Source organism: Fistularia commersonii, chromosome 35 (assembly GCF_037954325.1).
Source record: "Fistularia commersonii isolate RoL2024-O1a breed Wild chromosome 35, RoL_Fcom_v1.0, whole genome shotgun sequence".
NCBI lineage: Eukaryota > Metazoa > Chordata > Actinopteri > Syngnathiformes > Fistulariidae > Fistularia > Fistularia commersonii.
The window spans coordinates 5,181,179-5,203,185 of NC_141318.1; the positions used below are offsets into that span (position 1 = coordinate 5,181,179).

At 40.8% G+C, this 22,007-nt stretch overlaps 2 protein-coding genes across 5 annotated transcripts; both read right to left on the bottom strand.

Moving 5' to 3' along the window:
* Positions 1-17: 17 nt before the first annotated feature.
* On the bottom strand, positions 18-899 carry LOC147213985 (noggin-like). The gene has a single exon (XM_086142204.1). The coding sequence runs from the start codon at positions 897-899 to the stop codon at positions 18-20; it is 882 nt and encodes a 293-aa protein (XP_085998330.1).
* Positions 900-1,464: 565 nt separating this feature from the next.
* On the bottom strand, positions 1,465-12,168 carry LOC147213986 (target of Myb1 membrane trafficking protein). Of its 4 annotated transcripts, none has more exons than XM_086142261.1 (15): positions 11,998-12,168; positions 7,753-7,837; positions 7,266-7,344; positions 6,899-7,048; positions 5,883-6,017; positions 5,653-5,793; positions 5,221-5,337; positions 4,406-4,539; positions 4,289-4,331; positions 4,075-4,195; positions 2,751-2,817; positions 2,353-2,428; positions 2,202-2,261; positions 2,053-2,092; positions 1,465-1,972 (listed from the first exon to the last, which is right to left on the bottom strand). In XM_086142261.1, the coding sequence occupies exons 1-15, from the start codon at positions 12,068-12,070 to the stop codon at positions 1,827-1,829; spliced, it is 1,467 nt and encodes a 488-aa protein (XP_085998387.1). In that variant the 5' UTR covers positions 12,071-12,168; the 3' UTR covers positions 1,465-1,826. The 4 variants fall into 4 exon arrangements, with proteins under 4 accessions (XP_085998387.1, XP_085998386.1, XP_085998385.1 ...); XM_086142260.1 differs by having other exon boundaries at positions 2,053-2,095; XM_086142259.1 differs by having other exon boundaries at positions 4,075-4,198.
* Positions 12,169-22,007: the final 9,839 nt, after the last annotated feature.

The window sequence follows — 22,007 nt, forward strand, 5'->3', positions numbered from 1 at the left end:
CTGAGGGGGAAAAAAAATCATTTGCATGCACAAGTACAAGCTGTGACCACAGGATAAGGCACCTGCCTCCATAAACACGTTTTCAGTGCTTCACTTGTCCTCACCGTGGTGCTGCCATCAGACTTGTAGGTTTGAAACCCACTGGATTCTTCATTTTCTTTTGTATTCAAACAGTGCCAAGCCAATATGTTTATGTGCGTTGTCTGAGCTCGAATGCATTCCATCCCGCTTGGAAAGGAGCAGCTCTGCGCTTTGTCTGATTCCTCGCAGTCAGTCTGTCGCAGCCAACGTGGCCAGAACGCAGGTCCCAGGTCCACCCAGCGGAAACGTAACACGCAGGTGGCCGACTTCACCAGCCAGGTTCGGACCGAGCTCGCAACATCTGAGGGGAGAGCACCGAGATCTAGACCCGCAACCTCCGTCTTCAGCTTCTGCAACTGGTCTGCTGCCGCCTTTCTGAGTTCTAGAGCATCGCCGGGGCCGAACTTTTCGCCAACGACACTGTCTTCAGCTTGAGACGCTGGTTGAGAATCACTTTTCTCTGAACCCCAGACTCCTGAGCCCTTGGGCGGCTGATCTACTGACATCCAGAATGGGTCAAAAGAGGAGCCCAGAATTCGGAGGAGGCGTGACGGCCGATGATGTCTCGGTTTGGGCAGGTAGTCATAGTCTTTGGCGTTTGTCAGGAGGGTGTATGGGCGAATCGGCTGCAAATGAGCCGGCAAACTGGCTCTCAGCTGAAGAAACGGCGAGTCGAGGTCTGAGTCCTCCTGGTCTTGGACAACATTTGGTAGCCGATCGTGGGTCGAGATGTTAGAGCTCAAAGCGGCAGGTCCAAGAAGGAGCACGGATGCATAAATGCAGCAGATGAAGACTTTAAGCCTGAACCAGCAGAACATTGCCTTAGTTCTCAATGCTCTGACCCAGAATGAGCGTTTGCTCCCTGTCTTCCTTTTCACACGTGTGGTTATGGACACGTCCTATTATTTGGTGCTTACTGGACTCCATGTACTCAGCACCAGACATCCTTGAGCTCTTAAACAACAACAATATTTTGCTGATCCCACAAGCAGTAGACATATTACAGTGTATGACCACCACTCTCGCTCTCATTCAAGGATCCAATGTTTAGACTGAGCGATTGTTTGCGAAAAACAATTAACTAACCCGGAAAGCTTAACGTTATCTGTCCATGACATGTTAACTTTGCAGAATTATTTCAACAAATATCTAAGGAGAAGTTAAGAGTTTAAGCATTTATTTGTAGCGGATGGAAAAGCAGCTTTGTGCTTGTCAACTTGAGTGTGAGTTGGCCTCCCTGTGCTTGAAACAAGCATGTGCGCGCACACACGTACACACACACACACACACTTTATGGAGTTAAAAAACAAGCCGCTGAGTGAATTCCTTTCACGGTAATCAGCATAACTGCGCAGCAGAAGCAATCAGAATCAACATACGAAACATGTTTGCCCCTTTTATTTTCATTTGCACAAATTCAGCTGTAGGGCAAACCAGGGTGTGAAGTCAAAGATACTTTCTGTATCAAACACAAATGAAAATACTTGTTCAAATCTAACTAATAATAATAATAATAATAATAATAACAATAATGGATTTCATAAATATAGTCAAATAAAATTGTTTATATTCACAAAAAAAAAAACAGCAAAATTATCACAGCACTGCTGCATTTTATTTGTGCAGCTGATTAGGCAGAAGTTTTGTAGTTTCAGGCTTTACTGGATGTGTAAGAAGAAAGCTGTGTGACTGTGCATGCATGTTGGCCGTTACGTCAAACAGCTCTTCAACCCGCTCCCGTAAACTCAGAGGGAAAACAGCTGGTCATGTGACCCATCCTGCTGGCTAGTTGATTGCGGCGGCAGCCTGGACGTGGAGGGCAGCGTACTGAAAGTCACCTGGCCCCCCTGGTCCGTCGCCCTCGCCCGATCCTCCAAAAACTTGTCAAACTCTGAAAGGGGAGATGACAGCAAGTTGCACATCAAGACACAAACACAAGGAAGTATCTTTGAGATGGTTACAAGAAAGTACCTTCGCTGGATACTCCCTCACAAACAGCAGACTGGTCTTGCTGCTTTTTTCCCCAGGCATAATAAACAAAGCAAAGAGAGACCGTGTCATAACTTTCCTTTGTGTTGAGGAGTGTTTGTTTCACTGTGACAGAGGATAAATTATCTCACCATGTCACTGGACAGCCATTGGTCAGCATCACTCTGCTGAGAGTTTTTCACTGGTGGTGCCTGAGAGGAGAAAATCAGACATATGCGTATAGAATAAAACACACAAAATAGGATTTGCAAGTAGTTGCTTTGTTGGAAGTTTGACACATACACCTCCGGTGACCTGCAATCTTGAGTCGAGGGCCCCCGCGAGGCCCTCCACAGCACCGGGGTCCTCGTACCTGACACTGGACAAACGACAAATATTTGGAAAGAGAATATTAAAAATAAGAGATGCAGCTATCTAGTTTTTTTATGTGAGATTAAGTTTTTTTTTGGGATGAATAGTATTTCCCATGCAGGTCTCAAAGTGAGAAAGCACATTTCAATAGTCAAGCTCCAATGTGTATTTGTCTATTTCAAAGAAAATAATGGGATGGTTGACTTGTATGTTGCACAGAACTCAGAGAGAAATACTTTTACACAGTAGTGTTGAAGAGAAAGCCCACTTCGACTTACAGTTTGGCCAAATGCAACATCTTCAACTTAAAATCTCTAAGCAACACTGACCTTTTCCTCTGATCGGCCAGGGAGCTGCCTCTGGTTTGGGCAAACATGTCAAAATCTTCCTCGTCTTCTGCAAAGACAGGAGTGTTAGAACTTTGCAGGAGAACTCAAAATTCTCATATGGCCCACAGCAGTAAAAGCGCCATGTCCAATTATCTTAAGAGCTCTGATAAAATACTTGCAATATTTTAATCTCCTTTGATAGCAGTATTATAGTAACCACTGCTGGCGTAGTCTAGAAATGAAAGGAGCAGCTTCTCAGGGCCCTGCAAACCACTAGGGGGCCCTCGCAATTTGTGAGTTATCTCCTGACTGAGGAATGTGGAGGTATGGACTCCAGTCACATGACACACACTCAGAACTTGAGAAACATCTTGAAAGATTTGTAAGTAGGGCTTGATTTCAAACACAAAGACTTGTTACATTCTTCTTAGCACGGCCTTGTCACTTGTTAAAGACCTAACAAAAATCAAAAAACACATTATGCAATGAGAAGAATGAGCAAATCCTCTGTGTTGGATGTAACTGGTCTCACCCGAGTCTTTCAATCTTTATTTCTGCTTGTCAATTTGTCCTTTTTGACCATCCCAACAATTTAGGAACAGTGAAAACTCACTTAGGATGCGGTCTGGAGACCAGCTCCTGAATTACACCATTACCTAGATTTACTTATTTCATCTGAGACATTCTTTGGACTTGGAAAACAAGGACCAGATCCTACCTCTAGGCTACACATTTCCAATGATCCCGTGCTTCGTGTGGAAATAATGCTAGCTTCTGTCTTGTGCTACTGGCAAAAGTGTTGATCGTCACGTTTGTTTGTTTGTTTTTTTAATTTTTTTAAATGCCTTCTGTTGAAGGAGGTGCTGCCCAAGACAGGTCATAGATTCAAATGAATGGTTTGAATGGAAATGTTTTTTTGGACTCTGTTTTCCTGCTAAGACATGTCACTGGAAACAAAACCACAGTCCAAGGTAGTGTGTGTATGTGTGTGTGGAGACACACACACACACACACACACACACACACACACACACACACAGGAGGGTAGGAATATTTTTAAAACTGCCAGCTGGATCCCATTCCTTTTTTCACAGATCACATAGTAAAAGCCATTCCTCTCAGTGTCCAGTTTGTTTTATCAAGACATCCTTTCACACTTATCATACAGCCACTGATGTTTTATAACTCATGTGATGTCAAGCCAACACCCGTTTTGTGCCAGAAATCCAGCAAATCAAAGAAGTAACGCTCCTCGTGACTCAACACCAAAGTAACGCTGCAAGAAAAAAAAAAAGAACAGATATTAAGCAGAAGTACTGCTTACTGTGGTTTGCTGATTGCGTCTGACTCGCCCATGCACTGACGGTTGATTGGCTGGTTGTGATGACAGTAGGTTGGCTGGAAAGTGAGGGCTCTGGGATAAAGCTGATAAGGCTGGAGGAACTCTGCTGGGGGGGCAACATAACACAGTGGAACTCGACTAGCATTTGAAAATCAACCACTATTATCAAGAAAATAAAAATCAGAGTGATTCTCACTTGTTGGGAGCTTGTCATTTGCGCCGTGTTGAGTCTGTCAAACCTAAAACACGAATACAATACGGTTAGGTCATTTTAAATCTGAGACACAGAGAGCGAAGTTAGGCCTCCACACACCTCTCGTAGCGAATAAATGCATTGTTGAGGTCATCGTTGACCACGAGCAGCTGCTCGATTAACCCCTCATCCTGCAGCTGGGGGATGAGCTCGACGACTCTGGCCTGCATGCTCTTACACACTGAATACAGCTGCTGCTTGGAAAGATAAGATCATTGAATACGTTAGTGTCTCTCATTACTTCAATCATAAAATATAGGCACACAGTCATAATAAAACGAGTAAAAGAAAGTCAGCAAAGAACATTTTTTCTCGATAGAAGTTATACTGAGCTTCACAGTTAAAAAAGGGAACATTAAGATAATGCTGGAGGTGCCCTCTGATTGGCTGGCCGGTTTGAACAAGTCAGTGCATCACGAGGGAAACGGATCTGTTGTGTAGGACTAGGTGTTGGTATCCCTACCCCAACAAGACGATATATCGTCTTGTTGACGATATATCCTCCGTGTGACGTAGCTCAACCGAAATAAAACAAAAGGTGTGAAAATACTGCTTTCTGCACATCACCACTCCCGGGTCTGACTGTTCCCTATCAAAACGGAGAGTGTCGACTCCTGCCATCTGCTGGCACAGCACAGAGAAATACTTCCTGTATTTTTATATTATAATCAGATACATAAGCAGTTTTTTTAAGTTGTGCCAAGTGGCTTGGTGTGTAAAGTATTTTTGACCAGTGATGTTCCAAGACATCTGACTATTTTTTCCTGATTATTCCATGACTGGAAAATCAGTCAATCATTTGCCAGGTCTCAGAACTTTGCAGGCAGGGAGGCACACACGCACACGCGCGCACACACACACACACACACACAAACCTGAAGCAACTCTGTATCATCTGATTGGCTCTGCCCAGGTTTTAGTTCATTCAGCATTTCAGACATGACTGTGAGATTTCCCTTCACCAGCGCTAGCTCCTTCTGCAACTTCTCTTCCTGGTCAGGAAAAAGGGGGAAAAAACAACAACAACAAAACAATTAACGTAAGCAACAAAAACAATGAAGTCAAATTTTATGAATTTATTGTTGTCTCGCAACACCATAAACGCATTAATGCACAAACACAGGTGTACATAAGTTGAGTAAATGTAAACAGTGTGAACACTTATTGTGATTTACCGACCTTTGCTTAAAGCAACCTTTACAAAGAAAAAAGAAGTTTTAAAGTGCAGCCCCTGAGGAGAATAGCTGTTTGTAGAAAGGAAATACATCTATAGGTGGTTTGTCGGGGGGCGGGGTAGGGTGGGATACCTGCTCTGCAGACAGCAGTCCTCCCTCACTGGGCTGAACTGGAGGCGAGGTGTTTTGAGCAGGAGCACTGGAAGGGACTTGTGTTTGGGGCTGGGTTGGAGGGTCTGGAGTGGTTTCGGGCATCTGGTTTTCCGGTATGCTCTGCAAACAAGAGGCAGGAAAATATCTTCGTATCTTCACAAGACAAAAATGTGACATAACTGATCGACCCGCTCCAGTGGCGCCCTCACCCTGTTGGGAGTGTGTATGGGGGACAGGGCATCGAGGTCTGTCATGGGGAACTCCAGACCTCGTCTCCTCAGATCGTCGTAAACGCACACAACCCCGGCAAGGGAGGGAGAGCTGCGAAATGCATCAGCCCACGACTGAGAATAGCAAAGAGAACATGTAACTAAATATATAAAGAAACAGTTTTTTTTTTTTTTGTTTTTTTTTTTAAATCAGTATCTCGTAATTAAGTACAAACACAAATAATTGCATAGAAAAGGGAAACAGAGAAGGCATGAAAATGTCATTGTTGTACCCATAGCAACAATACAATTTACTTTGAAGATAGGTAAATACAGTGGTCCCTCAAGATAAAAATTTAATTCATTCCAGAAGTGGCTTCGTATGATGATTTTTTTTTTGTATTTTAAATGAAAAAGAAGGATATTAAAAATGTAAGGGACATCAAAAAGAAAAATCATGGCCTTTATGGATATCTTTTGCTTTCGGAAGGTACATATCGTGGATGCATTGCGATTATATCCACATGCGATATCGGTCACACGCACACCATGTACGTGCTTTGCTATCGTTTCATGCTTTTTTACATAGAAACCATCTTTTTTCTGGGATCCTCACTTGCATTACCGCTTGCTTTCTTTGGGCCCATGAAGATTAAAAAAAAAAAAAAAATACACAAATGCACAAAGTATGATATAAATGCATGACAGTATAAATGTCATGCACACTTACACGAACGGGACAATAATGAGAAAAAAAGAATAAAAACAACAGAGATTATCCACTTTTAAGTTACTCCTCCTCCTTTGAATTAACTGTAAGGCAGTTAGTCTTCAGGTGATTTTTCACATTACTTTACCAACAGGGTAACTTGGATTCAGGGTGATTCCACTACAGCACATATTGATCAATTTTCCTTTAAATGACATGTGAAAATTGTAATTGAATTATTGTGGAAATAATTACTGATCCAAACACAAATAGTTGTAAAGTCCTAATGCTTCAGGATTCCACAAACCTGTATGAGACTCAGCACTCTGTCATGGAGGGCAGCAGGCGGATTATATTTGGGCAAGATGGCGCGAACCAAAACACCTTCGACAAAGTCTTGTGACGCCACCAGCACGTGAAAGCGGTGACCACAGTTCTTCACACAGGCCTCAAGAACCTGGGGGACAAGGATCCGAAGTGCATGTAGAATAAAGGTTAATCAAATATCCTTTGTGCGACAAGACAATCTAAGTGGTCTGGAGACGAAAAAGAATTTAATGTCACTCAAAACAGTAAGGTCAAGGGTCGCATACTTTAAGTTAAAATGGATACATCCTTTATTCCTCCAGTCACGATGAGACAAACAAAATAAAAACATACAAATAATCACTCACAGTGAGAGCCAACATGATTTCCCTGAAGTTCTTGTTGCCCACAATTCTCTTCTTAAGCGCTTTGGCCGCGTCTCTCGGCCTGAAAAAAAAAAAAAAAAACACACATGATGCATAACAAATACCTGATGGCTTTCAAACTTGTGAACCTGGGAACTAAAAACTTACTACTAACAACACAGCAACTGTGGATGTGCACACGCACAAACGCGCACACACGCTACGTTATTACAATAATAACCTAAGACATGTTATGACTTCAATTCAAAAATATTTTTTGCTAAAATCAACTCCTTATCTCAGAACAGTAAGTAATACTTCAGTAAAATACTGAAGTTACATGAAAGACGGTTGATACCATTATGCGACACAGGAATTGTCTATTCAACATTGATCCTGTTTACAGTACACAGGGATCTAATTTTTTTTGATTGGTCGAAAAAAAGAAAAATCACAAAAAGGACAGGACAGTCTCTCCATCTACTCCTACCCTTCCTCGGTCTCATTGATGATGTCACATATTTCCATGTTCAGCCCCCAGTCTTCTGACTGCAGAAAGCCACTGGTCGCTCGCTCTGTTGACCGAATGGGAAACGTGTGTGAATAAATGAGTTCCACCAGAGTTCCATGTGCACTTCATATAAATAAATCTATATACTGTTTATTGCTCAATACCTATCAACATCAGAAGAAAATGGTGAATCATAGCAATTTAACCTGACAAATGAGTGCATTCCACCTGTGACTCGCCATTAAGAGCTGACTTTACTTTGAAAAAGTGTGATTACAAGGGAATGCTCCAGAAAACTGACCTATTTGTCTACTGAATTTATTACTTCAATGAACAATCTCAAGAGTTTATGGTCTTAAAACTAATTTTCAAGTACTCTTTGAAGCACCAGGACAGTCATTTGGAAACTTATAAAAATCAAAGTAAAATAGATGATAATTCAGTGTGTGGGGTGTTTCTAGTCAGATCCCCACCCACTTGATTCTTTTGACGTGATACTGTATTAATACCACTGGAAAAAAAAAAAATCTCACTGAAAAATAGGAACACACATCTGAAGTTCTCTGGTAGGCATCAGATGGAACAATAAACACTTGGAAAATAAACCCTTGAAATCTAATCAGTGATAAAAGCATTGGGAAATATGCAGACATAAACACAGCCTGCACGAGACTATACATATTTCAACGATTCCTGTAGGAGGGGAAAATCCACAGTTAGCTTGGTGGCACAGTGGAACAAATCGACAGGCTTTCAGTGGGAGGCCTCAAAAGCTGCTAGGCCACAGCTAAGCTAATGTATGAGACCACAAGCAATGGTGAAGCTGCAATACTTTAACCTGGACACACTCTGAATTATGTCTCAGAGGCGTTGGTGTGTGTGTGTGTTCGTGTGTTCTACTTTATGTAGTCGAGTTGGAGTTGAAGCTGATCGAAAGGGGGTCTCCATTGGTCGAGCTACAACTTTTACTTTCACAGGAGAGAATTTTATGACACAGTTTGTTATTTTTATCATTAATGTAAACAACCACATCATCAGCATATGCACAGACAAAAAGATCTGAGTACACCGATGGGTTGAACTACAAGAATCAAAATTATAAAATCCAAAGGAACCTGAAGATGGAGTGAAGGGGGGGGGGGTTACGCATCAAAAAGATAAATATAAACACTGGCATCAATTTGGCGTGATTATCCAGATTAACATTCTGCCTTACATTTATTTTTGAAGAATACCTGAGAGTCTATATAACTGCTGGGTGTTCTGCTAAGTATAACAGCTGGTAAGGCAGCTTCCATCTTTGTTATTTGGTGCAGAGCAATGTGCGTTTGATTTTCAAAGCTTCCTGTTGCATGTGAAAACTAAAAGGTGAGAGAGGTGATAGTAAGCTCAAGACTAGAAAGCTAACTTGACAAGACGGATCTTGTCGCTTGTATCTGACCTGGATTTTACTCAAACAAACACGTGCCCCAGCCAGAAGGGGAAAATCGTCATCACTCCATGAATGGGAACGAGAAATACCAGCGACCATTTTTATTTTCCTTTCAATGATGGAATTATATTAAGCCTCACTATGTACACAAAACAGAGTATTTATTACATGTGATGAACTAATATCCTTCAGATTGTTGGATTTATATTTACAACCTCTCACTGTTAACAGGCAAAGGCTACGAAAAAAATAAAACAACAAATGGTATTCTTATTAAAACACAACTTGTAAGCAATCAGCTTTCCTCCAGCTTTCTTGAACTTCACCCCCAACAGCTCCTCAGAAACCTTTAAATCTCTTTCATTCCTTTTCACCACACTTCTCCAATCCCTCAGCCCAGCCTCTCTCAATCCCATTTACTCTCTTCCCCTCCACGCAACTACTCCCCCCCACTTTTCTCCTCGCTCTTCATGTGACTGTCAGCTGCTTCTGTTCTCATTCGCCGCAGAAGGAGCTCAAGCCTCTGACATTTATGCGTTGGAAAGTGAATGGATGAGATAAGAGGAAGTTACGAGGTAGAGGTAGCCACCCAATGGCAATGATGAAATACACCAAAAATACATTTATTTATTTCTTCTGATCATATTTTACTCATCTTAAAAGGGAAATGATCAGAAGAATTCAAGGGGTGAAGGGGAAAGGCAAACATGTGAAGAATCTGAGTCAGAGATCACAGATGTGTTCTGCTTGCTTTGCGATTTTCCAAAGATGGCCAGGCAAAGGCACATCTAGCACACTTTTCGCTTTCTGTTCTTGACTTGTGTTTTTTTTTTTTTATTCAGGCTACATAAACAGACAACCGCCAAAAAAAACAACCCTGCAACCTCAAAAGCTTTGTGGGCGACGTCATTTCTTTCACCTTTTGAAGGATGGCCAAGTGCAAAAGTGGGTGAAATGGGAAGTACTAAACCACATTAACTTGATGTTTGGACACTTTGGTCTGACAAGCTTTGGAATGATCGCTTTTGTTTGAGAGGGCTCCTAAAATTCCTAGGAAATATCTGTGAGGCATTTGAAAACTCCATGAGCTTAAGAGTGTATTTATTTTGTTTATTTATTTAAATAATAAGGCAGTAACTGCAGATTGGCTATAAGTTACATCAGCCAGGAAAAACAAAAATTGATGAAAATAAAAATCAATACTCCATCCTGATCATGACCTATGGAGTGAAGTTGACCGGTTAATTAGAAAACATAGATACATCATCAATTGTTAAAATTCCACAGACATCCTTGGATAACACATGTAAATACTAAAAATATAAGTCATTAACTCAAAATGGAAGGGTTATTCTTATTTTCGATGACATGGTCGGAGCAAGAAGCAGGTCTGACCAAATCGTCGCTGACTTTATTGTAGATTTTACTGAAAAATAACATAATTTTCAAACAAAACTGGTTAGGATTTACTGAGGTAACACGTTAAGAGGAAAAATTAGGTTATCATAGTATTTACTTTACAGCTTCACTAGTTTTGCAACTCCCGATGCAGAGCCGGTGCTCTGAAGGAATGCAGGTTTGTGTTAGAACTGGACTTTATAATCACAGTATATAAACTTATAAACTTATAATCACAGTATGGGGCTGAATACAGCTTATCAGTTTACATATATACAATGTTTGCATGGAAGTTACTAGGTAATACATTACTCTGCATAAAAAAGTCCCGATGGTATGGTGCCGATAAGGCATAGAATTGATCATGGGGATCAGATACTTAAAATTAATGAATTTCACTCCAAATTCAGTTAAATCAGGCTGGTAGGCTACAGTTCTTGATGCACTGCCAAGAGGTGTGTTACATTGCAGGGTTTCATAAGGGAGTTTCCATATTAGATTCACACAACAGTGGCATATTCCTCCATGAATAAGACATTCCCAGGAATAAATTTTGTAACAAATACATAAGGAATTACAGGCGAGCTGTAACTCCATCCTCCCACTGGACAAATTTATAGGGGGATAAAAAATTGCCTAGTTGAGGACACATTTTAACTTGTCAGTAAAAATGAAGAGATATCTTTAAAGTTTAGAAGAGATTTTAAAATGTTGAATGACAGAAAAAAAATAGCTGGTTTATGCAGAAAAAATATTGAGGTGGATGTAAGAAAAAATGATACCAAGACAAATAATCCAATTTTAAGTGAAAAACTTCATTTTAATTGCATTGAAAGTAATAGACTGTGTTGACAGATTCAATCAGAGTTGAGTCTCGTTCCTTGGATGAGGGAAACAACTGAAAGCAACTGTATTTAAGTTGAGAACGCCCCAATGATCACTTCATGTTCATTCGGTTTCATGTCTCCTCCTTTTTGTTGCCATATATCTACTTCCGCAAAATACCAGTTCGCTTTTATAAAACAAATGAACTGTTGCTTTATTTCCAAAAAATCCATTGCAGACCGATGATACGATTCCGGAAGTGGATGCAAATTGTTGTAACTCTTTACGATCGCTGATTGGCCAAAACTCTTGTCACTCCATCGTTCAACTACCAATCAGCGGCAAGACCCGCCCTGGTCGTGTGATTAGACTTTAGAATGTTTCTGTCAAATTCGGAGTTCACCATAAAAAAATTAAGAGCATTTAGAGTGGAACTAAACAACAAAATACGAAGTTTTAACCACCCTGGGAGACATATAATTGCTGAAATATGTTCTTGGTGGGTCAATTTAAATGGAAAATGAACGCAAGGACGCACCGCAGCTGCAAAAGAAGTGACTCCTACTCACCGATTCTCTGACCAACCGGTGTCGAAAAAGGGTTCCCGATGAGAAACTCCATTTTTTCCCCGAGTGTGAACATCCCGGCGAGATCCAAAGGTCCCAGCCTCCGTCCGCTCCCTTTTTTTGTAGCTGCAAAATACGAACAGCAAAGCGGCCGCGCTTCCTCTCTCTCTGGTGTCTGTGGTTTCCTCGGAGGCGCGCTGACTCCCTGCGCGGTCACGTGAGAACACGCACGCCCCCCCCACACACACGAACAACTCTGAGCAGGGACAACATATTCAACCATAAGAAAAGCTAAAAAAAAAAAAAAAATGCATGTAAAGCTGCAGAATGGGCATGCTTGGGAAGTGGGTTTTTTATATGCCTTTTATGCTGCAGATGGAACTGATAAAAATAATTGGAGGGGTAAAAAAAAAGAAGTTATGTTTACTCTTCAACAGGAAATGCTATTTAGTGGCTACATGTTGGTGGTCCCTATCTGCTTAACTCAGAGGTGGGCAAACTTTTTGGCTCAGGGGCCACATTGGCTTTTAGAATTTGACAGACGGCCCGGGGTCAGCACAAGAAGCACAAGAAATTAATAAAACAGAAAAAAAAAATGTTAGCAGTACATATCAGACTCGTCTGACATTTGTCCGAAAGTTGTCTGACGTTTGTTTTGAAAATAAAACCAGCTTGGTTTTGAAGGCTCTGACGTTTGCTTGCATTTCATGCACAAACCTTTGTAGTTTCACATCCAGCTCATGTGTATCAGTATGTCCACAGTAAAGGCTAAATCACAAAGCCAATCTGTGTCATTCAGCTTAGGAAAATTCTCAAGTAGCTCCAAAAATGAAATAATCTCCCGTTTGAGCTCCCACATTCATGGATCCAATTATTCAATCATTCACATCAAGTATGAATTCTGTACCGATCTTTGACGGGCCGGATTAAAATGACCAACGGGCCGAACGTGGTCCACGTGCCGTAGTTTGCCCTTTGCTTGGGTGATTTTTGGCTGGCAAAACCAAAATTCATCAAATATTTCTGCAGTAGTCAACACAGGAAAACACATGTCTGCATGGCATTAATATGCCATGAAATCTATCATTCATCAAGTTACACAGCAACAAAGAAAGACTGTTAATTTGTAATCTGATATTCTTTTTTTTTGTTGTTTTTGCCAATTTTCCTTTTAGCGTGATCATATAATTTTTTGGAAATTGCATTAACTCTCTCTCCGATCCCAGAAACATTCATCATAAAGGTAATTTCACAGTATACTTGAAAAACCCTCATACACAACCTGGTTGTGAAATTCATCAAGTGCTGACGTCCATTGATTGCATTAAAAAAAAGAGATAGAGATTTATAATTTGAAGCCCCTGACTTATATTTCAGTTCTAACTTTATTAATTTTCCTATCTTCTATGTTTGGATGCTGTTTGGTTTATAAAGATCTCCCTGGGGCAGATCACCACAGTCTTTTGGTGCTATATTTTCTCATCTGTAGTCGTGAAACCTTTATTCCAGGGTTGGGAAACTGTGCAAACTAAAAACACAATATAATCACCTGAGTTTGCTCATCAAGCTATATTCAACAGAAAGAACCGATGACCTAAAAATGTTTCTGTTGTACAGTATTTCACCTTTTAAGGGGTTGGAAACACAGAGCACTCATTTTTAAAATTTCCCAGCCTTTTTTTTGAGCCAAGGCACATATATTACTTTAGAAAAATCACACGGTACATCACTAAGTAAATACGTAAAACATGTTTTTAATGAAATAGAATGAAACTCCAATCTTTATTACAGTCCTGCACGAAAAGCCCGGCTGAAATAGGTATGTTGTAGAGAAAGGGAGCAGAGCTGAAATAGCTCTATTTGCCAGAATAGGGAACTCCTCAGCAAGAGTCAGCCAGGTGTATCTACCTGGAGCTGTTTGAGCAGCTGCAAGTAGATACACAAGTTAATTCACTGCCTGTTGCCATCTAGTGGAAGAGCATTTAATTGTTCTGCCTGTCTTTGCATGCTGCCCACAAAAATAGACTTACGAAGACACACTATTTGCATTGAATTTTTGGACCAATCAGGTGAAAGTGGGCATTTTTCCGCGGCACACCCGATGATCTCTCACGGCACACTAATGTGGTTGGGAAACACTGATTTAAGCTTCCAGACCGCATACGTTTTCTATTCTGGCGTGAATTTGGATTGCAGCTGTGTCTGGACCGGAGGTCGGTCCTTACACAGAACATGACTTGGCCTTGTCCTCCCAACACTGGGTGGAACACGCCTGTCGGGATCAGGTTTAATGTACCGCCACCTGGCTGGAGGTGGGATCGAAGGTTACACTCATCCGGAGTAAGAATTTGTCCTCTAACATTACACTAATAGATTTTTTTCTCCGCGTTCTCCAAATCTTTCAATTATGTTATCAACAGTTGATGTATTGTGGTGCAATCCTTGAATTCCTTGCGATTGCGCACACAGTTGACAGACACATAGATAACTAAAAAAAGAAACGATCATGACGCAATCGCCTGTCACTAGTTGACCTCTTAACAATATTCTCAGTTTCCTCCGTTACAAACATCTTGGAAACCTGCTTCTGGCATTAAATGTAGAATAAACCTTTTAGTTTAATGAATGTATTTCTGTCTTTTTTACCCGTCGAATCAAATACATACATTAATAAACAAAAATATCCACATTAGACTCAAGCTGAAGTAAGCAAGAGCCATTCAAATAAAAATCCCAAAACAAATTTATCTTGACCAAAAAGCTGAAGGTAGCATTTTTTTTGCCTGCCCCGTCTTACATTAAACAGTTCCCATTAACACACATTAAAAATTGAGAAAAGAAAAAAACTTGAATATATGTATTTTATACAGGTTACAAATACACTGGTTTTCATAATTCAAGCTGAAGTAAGCAAGAGCCATTCAAATAAAAATCCCAAAACAAATTTATCTTGACCAAAAAGCTGAAGGTAGCATTTTTTTTGCCTGCCCCGTCTTACATTAAACAGTTCCCATTAACACACATTAAAAATTGAGAAAAGAAAAAAACTTGAATATATGTATTTTATACAGGTTACAAATACACTGGTTTTCATAATTCAAGCTGAAGTAAGCAAGAGCCATTCAAATAAAAATCCCAAAACAAATTTATCTTGACCAAAAAGCTGAAGGTAGCATTTTTTTTGCCTGCCCCGTCTTACATTAAACAGTTCCCATTAATACACATTAAAAATTGTGAAAAGAAAAAAACTTGAATATATGTATTTTATACAAGTTACAAATACACTGGTTTTCATAATTCAATTTAATATTCATCAGCTATGTTATTTCTACATAAGCTTTTGAATCTATTAAGTGCGTTACACATTTTTCATGTCTGTCTCTGAATAATTCTATGGGATAACTCTGTCTGTAAATATACAAATCCCTCTTCATATTCACAGCCATTCCTGTCCCGAAAAACACAGAGACTGATGAGGTAAATTATTGGATATCTTGTCTTTGTACTGTTTTCTCTTCCGAAGACACGCATTCCTCACTCTGGTTCACACAGGTTGGAGGATGTGTCGATCAGGGGGACACACAACCGTTCACCATGTGGAAGACTTCGTTGTCAAGAACCAGGTCGGCTGGAACTTGAAACCAAGAATATTCTTACTGAGAACCTGAGCGCTTGAAATAACTAATCAATGTATCTCTGTATTAGCAATCAGTTGTGACCTCGCGGTCAAAATAAGGTACTAAATCTCGGAAGATGCACGTTGTTCTCTCTCGAGTAGATGTTTGGCAGCGGTTCTCGGAGCAACGTGGGAAAAGCCGGGAAATGTTTAAACAGCTCCGTCGAAAGGCAGTCATATGACTCAGACCCCTAGATCGCTGGGTCTGGTGAAGAACGCTGGGGTCTTGATCATTCACAGTTTTTGTGATTAATTCTTCCTTTCTGGCTGCAAACCATGGTGTCTCATTCAATGTCACGTTGCGTCCAAAGGACTCCGGAGAATGATAAACACATGGGATGGATTTTGGGGTCAGATGTATTTCTACTTAGGAATGTTGTCTGTGAGTCAACCTTGAGATTCTGTCCGTCCAAAATCGCTGCGGTTAAAATATGAACCCTTTACTTTTAAGCTGATACTTGTATATTTCACAATCCTTTCATCGGGATTACTTTTTTCCCCTCTGAATAGTTGCTTCTACTACTCACATCAGAATTCACATTTATTTGTGAAAGCGGGCAATATGAGTCAATAGCAGAAATTTACTTCCTTGAGAGCCAATGAAAACCTAATGGCTCAAATTACTTTTTGATTTTATACTTGACTTTGTCAATGTTTAAATGAAGTTTCAGGTATTTAGAGACCAAGACAAAGTTCTGATTTTGTTAACAACACCCAGAGTTTATTATGGATGAGGTGAATGCCCTATTGAATGTCCAATGTAGTGAGTTGCTGGAAATAAATCACCTACACCTGAAACCACAGATGATAAGGATTTGTTCAGTTCTTTTGCCATCAGCGCCATCTAGTGTCTCAAATGAAGTCCAAGGATGAGAAAAAAATGACTGGTATCAAAAATAGTGAGAATACATTTCTCCAACTGAAAAAAATATGCACACAGGGATGCAGGGTGAAGCCAATCGGGGTTCAATAGGATCATCCAACTGTTCACCCCTACGGACAATCTAGGGCCTTCTAAAATCCGATTACTTTTTTGGACAGGGGGACAGAGAACCTGGAGAGCCTTGGGAAGAACGTACAAATCACACGCCAAAAAAAGATGTGTTTTGTCATTAATAAGGGAAGTAATTGAAAAAGGAGAGGTTGGTACAACAACCCTGTGTACCATATGGCCAGGCCATCTGAAACATCTACAGGCCATTCATGGAGAGGGTGACAGTGTTTTCGAGGGAATACTTTAGGAGCATGAAAATCAAACTTTCAGAATTGATAACATTTGCACATTTATCGGTTTCCCACGTTGATAAAAGCGGAGCATGATCGCTGTATTAATTACACCCATGGTTCCCCTTACCCGCCTGAAATGGGTCCCCATTTGATGTGATGCCCATCACAGGTTTTTCTTCTCATTTCATTTTCATACTGTCTGTTTGTTCAGTTTGCTTTCAGAAACAATCCCCATTCCCTGCTACAAGATCTGTCAGGTAAAAAACAAAAAAACAAACACACAAAAAAAAAACAAAACATTTCGGTTCATCTCGACCCATCTGTTCTGGTGTTCACACACGCCTAGGGAAAAGAAAAATTGACACTTGTAGAAATTATAAGGAGTATGTCTTCAATTATGGATGCAGATGAATAAATTCCATACAGCCATAACAACCCTTTCCACAGCAATTCAATTCAACACCTCAAGATATTGTTATGACTGTGGCATCGTCTTGTATTTTTGTCTCAACCCCACTAGAGGGCAGCATTGATTCCACGCAGACCATCTGTGACGCTGAGGGCCCAGTAAACAAACCAGGAGCTGGTGTGTCACAGCCAGCTGGGCAATATTTCAGTGTGAGGGTGGTGGAAAAAATGCAGCGAAGCCGATATACAGACTTACTCTTGTGGGGATTCAGACCAGTGTGATCGGTGAGAAAAATACCTCAAATACTACGTAAGAATAAAATGGTGATGATTCATTAATCCGCTCTCTCTTCCGTTGGCAGCCACTTTCCACTCAGCCCACACACTCCAAAGTTTTATGATTATCTATATCAAAAGGGGGAATATGGAAAAATATATATCATGAGATCAAGAAGCCTTTTTAAAAAAAATAATTTATCACCCATTTCACCATTACTTTTTCTTTTGGGTGATTTCTGGCGTCAACTTGGCGTTGAATAATCGAGTCACAAAATCTACCGCTGCCTCTCCTAGACACTTCCGCACCTCCACGGGTATATCATCAGGACCAACTGCTTTTCCACTCTTCATTCTCTTTAGTGCCTTCCTCACTTCACTTTTACTAATTTGTGCTACTTTGTGGTCTACAATAGTCACCTCTTCTACCCTTGCCTTTATTTCATTTTCCCCATTCATCAGCTCCTCAAAGTACTCTTTCCATCTTCCAATCACTCTTCTAGCATCCGACAATACATTTCCCTCTCTATCCTTAATCACCGGGACATGTTGTAGATCCTTTCCATCACTAACTCTCTGTTTTGCCAACCTGTATAGATCATTCTCACGCTCCTTACTATCCAACCGAGCATACAAGTCATCGTACGCCCTTTATTTTGGCTTCGCTACCTCTGTCTTCACCTTACCTTGTATCTCCCTGTACTCCTGTCTGTTCTTTTCATTCCTCTCAGTATCCCACTTCTTCTTTTCTAACCACTTTCTCTGTATACACTCCTGCACTTCCTCATTCCACCACCAAGTCTCCTTATCTACTTTCCTTCCAGATGACACACCAAGTACTCTCTACCTGTCTCCCTTATAACACTAGCTGCTGCTCAATCATCTGGAAGCTCTCCCTGACCACCCAGACCCTTTCTCAACTCCTCCCTGAAAACCATACAACACTCCTCCCTTTTCAGCTTCTTCCACTTTGTCCTCTTCATCTTCCTTGTCACCAGAGTCATCCTACAAACCACCATCCCATGCTGTCTGGCTACACTCTCACCTACTACTAACTAATTTGCAATCACTGATCTCTTTTTCTGGTTACCTTGTCAGTACAAGATGTATTCTACCTGCGTGCTCCTATCTCTGCTCTTATAAGTTACCCAATTTTCCTGTTTTTCCTGGAAAATGCTGGTCACTACAGCCATTTTCATCCTTTTTGCAAAATCTACCACCATCAGTCCCTCTGCATTCCTATCCAGTATACCAAATCTGCCCATCACTTCTTAATCCCCTCTATTGCCTTCACCAACATGTCCATTGAAGTCTGCACCAATTATCACTCTCTCATTTCTGGAAATATTCTGCATCACTTCCTCCAGAACTTGTCCTTCTCTTCAAATTCACATCCCACCTGCGGGGCATAGCCACTAACAACATTGAGCATCACACCTTCAATTTCCAGTTTCAGACTCATAAGTCTATCTGACATTCTTTTCACCTCCAGAACGTTCCTAACAAACTCCTCCTTCAAGATAACCCCTACTCCATTTCTCATCTTGTCAGTACCATAACAGTACAAATTAAAGCCTGCTCCTAAACTTCTAACCTTACCTTTCCACCTGGTCTCCTGGACACACAGTATATCCACCTTCCTTCTCTGCATCATGTCAACTAACTCTCTACATTCTACAATCCCTACTCTCAGTCCCAGGCTCTTTCCTTTCCTCCTCTCTCTCTGCTTCCAAACACGCCCTCCACCTCTTCTTCTTGTTCTTTGACCCACAGTAGCCCAATTTCCACTGGTACCCTGTAGGTCATCAGTACCAATGGCGGTCGTTGTTAGCCTGGTCCTCGACCGATCCGGTATGTTATGGTTATGGTTGACTTGCATGTTTGGTTTTGGCCAAAGTTTTATGTAGGATGCCCTTCCTGACGCAACCCTCTGCATTTATCTGGGCTTGGGAACGGCTCAGGGAGACACTGCTCTGTGCCCCCCCAAGGCAAGCTTGGGGAGACATGGGCCAGTGCCGCCCTGAGGCTGCATTATATATTTGGGTTAGGGTTAGGGTACATTACATACATTGATATATTTTGATTTATGAAGTAAATATTGCCATCCACCAAGACAAACATATGTGTCGCATTGTACCTTTACATTTACTGATGAATCTTCACTTAAAGGGTTTCTGATTGAAAATATCTTTATTAACAGGTTGCCTTTCTCCCTCACAGGTCCATGTGTACATGGACAAAATGACATCACAAGCTGTCTGGAAACTAGTGGTGACCCAGCCTGCAGGTGGTCAAAATTAGAGAATATACTTTTCTGTGACGTGGGAAACATCATGCGTCCTGCTCTTAAACTGTTAAAATTAAAGCTATTTCATGTTGTCTTAAATCCTACATTTAACAATCTCTTAGACATAGAATATGTGATTGGACATCTCATGTTGAGTCTTTCTCCAGATTGCTATTATCTGTAAAATAACTAAATAAGCTAAAGAATTGAGTCAATACAGCCAAACAATTATTGACTTTTCATCCACACACACACTTTCACCAACATACACGCACTTGACACTATGACTGTTTCAAGTTTCGTCCTTCCTCCTTCAAAAGCCGGACCCAGGGTTCTTCGATGACACATTCGGTGTTCAATTGCCGAGGCTGAAAGTAATTGACCTTTGACCTCTGTGATCTTCTGTTCAGTGGATGCCCTCTAGGCTCTCCTCCTGGGCTTTCATGACCCTGAAACAACACAATGCTGAGAGAAACTTTTCAGCATGTCACTGCTGGAAATTCCTACTGTTCCAATAACATGGTTTAACTTTCCACATTTGCGCCGCCGTGACAATTGTCCTACCTCGGTCTAATCCTTGATATGGGACTTTGCTCAGAGCATTTTGTTTTCTGTTGATCAGACAGATTAGAAAGCCAGACGGATGTTGATGATATTTCTCTGTGTAATGTTCCAACTTCAGTCCCCCTTCAGTCTCTATGTTGCTAATGGACCCACAAGAACGGCTGTGCAGCAGGCTAGGGAATGTTTGCATACTTATGTTTGTGAAAGTTTAGATATAAAAAAACAATGTTGCAAGGTGACAAACAAACAAACAAGGTGACATATCCCTTTTCAAATACAGGACTGCTGGACTGGATCCACACAGCCTAGTGTACACAGTTTACGGCATTCAAAGAGCCTCCATCATCTTGTGTCAGAAAGGGCATCCGGTGTAAAACTTTTGCCAAAACCAAATATGCGAATCAAACCTAATAATCTCATACCAGATAGTCCGAGGCCCGGGTTAACAACTACCGCCATTGGTACCGATGACCTCCAGGGTAGCAATGGAAACTGGGCTACTGTAGGTCACGGAAGGAAAGGAGGAAGGCGTGTTCGGAGGATACAGACAACAGGGTTAGATGGGGAAGGTCGATTCGTTGTGGCAACCCCTGAAGGGAAAAGCTGAAAGGAGATGATTAATTTTCTCACGCTCTGATCCTTTTCGGTGCTGTTTAAAAGCAATATTTTGATAATTTACAGTTAATTGTTTTAACTGTTTTTAATAGGCTTCAGTCAGCGCTGTTGATTTAACTATCAAATCTAATTATCTTTTTCTAATCTAATCTTTTTGTTATGACAATTAGGATCAGAAAATCATGAATGAGATTATTTTTTTTATTTTTCTTCCAAAGCTTCAGATAATTTAAACTTATTTCCAGAAACTGCGATTTTTTTCATGTAAAACAAATTCAATAACAGCTGCCACATCACGACAACGAGCCGTGTAAATATTTAGAAAGTCTCTCATTTATTTGAAATTTCAGTCAACACTGAAATAACAGAACACATGTAAAATAAATTTCCTTGTTTTAAAAATGGGAGGGCGTGAGTAATTTCGGACAAATGCTAACTGGACAACTTCACCAGTGTAATCTTTTCATAACAGGAAATTATCTTTATTTTTATTTTTTTTTATTACAAGTAGTAACAACAAAAGCGTCCATCAGTGCGGAAACATATTTTCATACAGTCGAAGGCAAAACCTGGTCTACCGCTGACGGATTTATTGTTATTCTCAACAGTCAACGACTTCCGGGTTTTGGAACGCAGCTAATTTATTCACGCGTCTACCGCGTGTTTTTTTCAAATTCCCACGCAGATACCGCGATACATTCTGAGACGGAAATGCGGGCATGTAAACATTGCGGGGCGCTGACTGACTCTCTTCCTCTCTCTCTGAATTCTTAGCGCTCCCAAAATTCGTATCGAAACATAAAATACAAAATTAATCGATCAATTATAAAAATACGGGCGCGTGCTGCTAGCTACCAACGCTATATAGCCGGTTGTAAATTGATCCCTCCTCGTCTCTCTCTCTCTCTCTCTCCGGCTCTCCGCGCTGGATGAGGGGCGGGCGAAGAGGAGGAGGCGGAG

What these genes read in the sequence shown, in the direction of transcription:
- LOC147213985 (XM_086142204.1), bottom strand. Translation starts at nt 899, where the DNA reads ATGTTCTGCTGGTTCAGGCTTAAAGTCTTCATCTGCTGCATTTATGCA.
- LOC147213986 (XM_086142258.1), bottom strand. Translation starts at nt 12,070, where the DNA reads ATGTTCACACTCGGGGAAAAAATGGAGTTTCTCATCGGGAACCCTTTT. An exon ending in ATCAATGAGACCGAGGAAGG is followed by an intron (nt 7,345 to 7,752) that starts GTAGGAGTAGAT and finishes TTTTTTTTTCAG; the next exon opens with GCCGAGAGACGCGGCCAAAG. An exon ending in CCATACACACTCCCAACAGG is followed by an intron (nt 5,794 to 5,882) that starts GTGAGGGCGCCA and finishes TCTTGTTTGCAG; the next exon opens with AGCATACCGGAAAACCAGAT.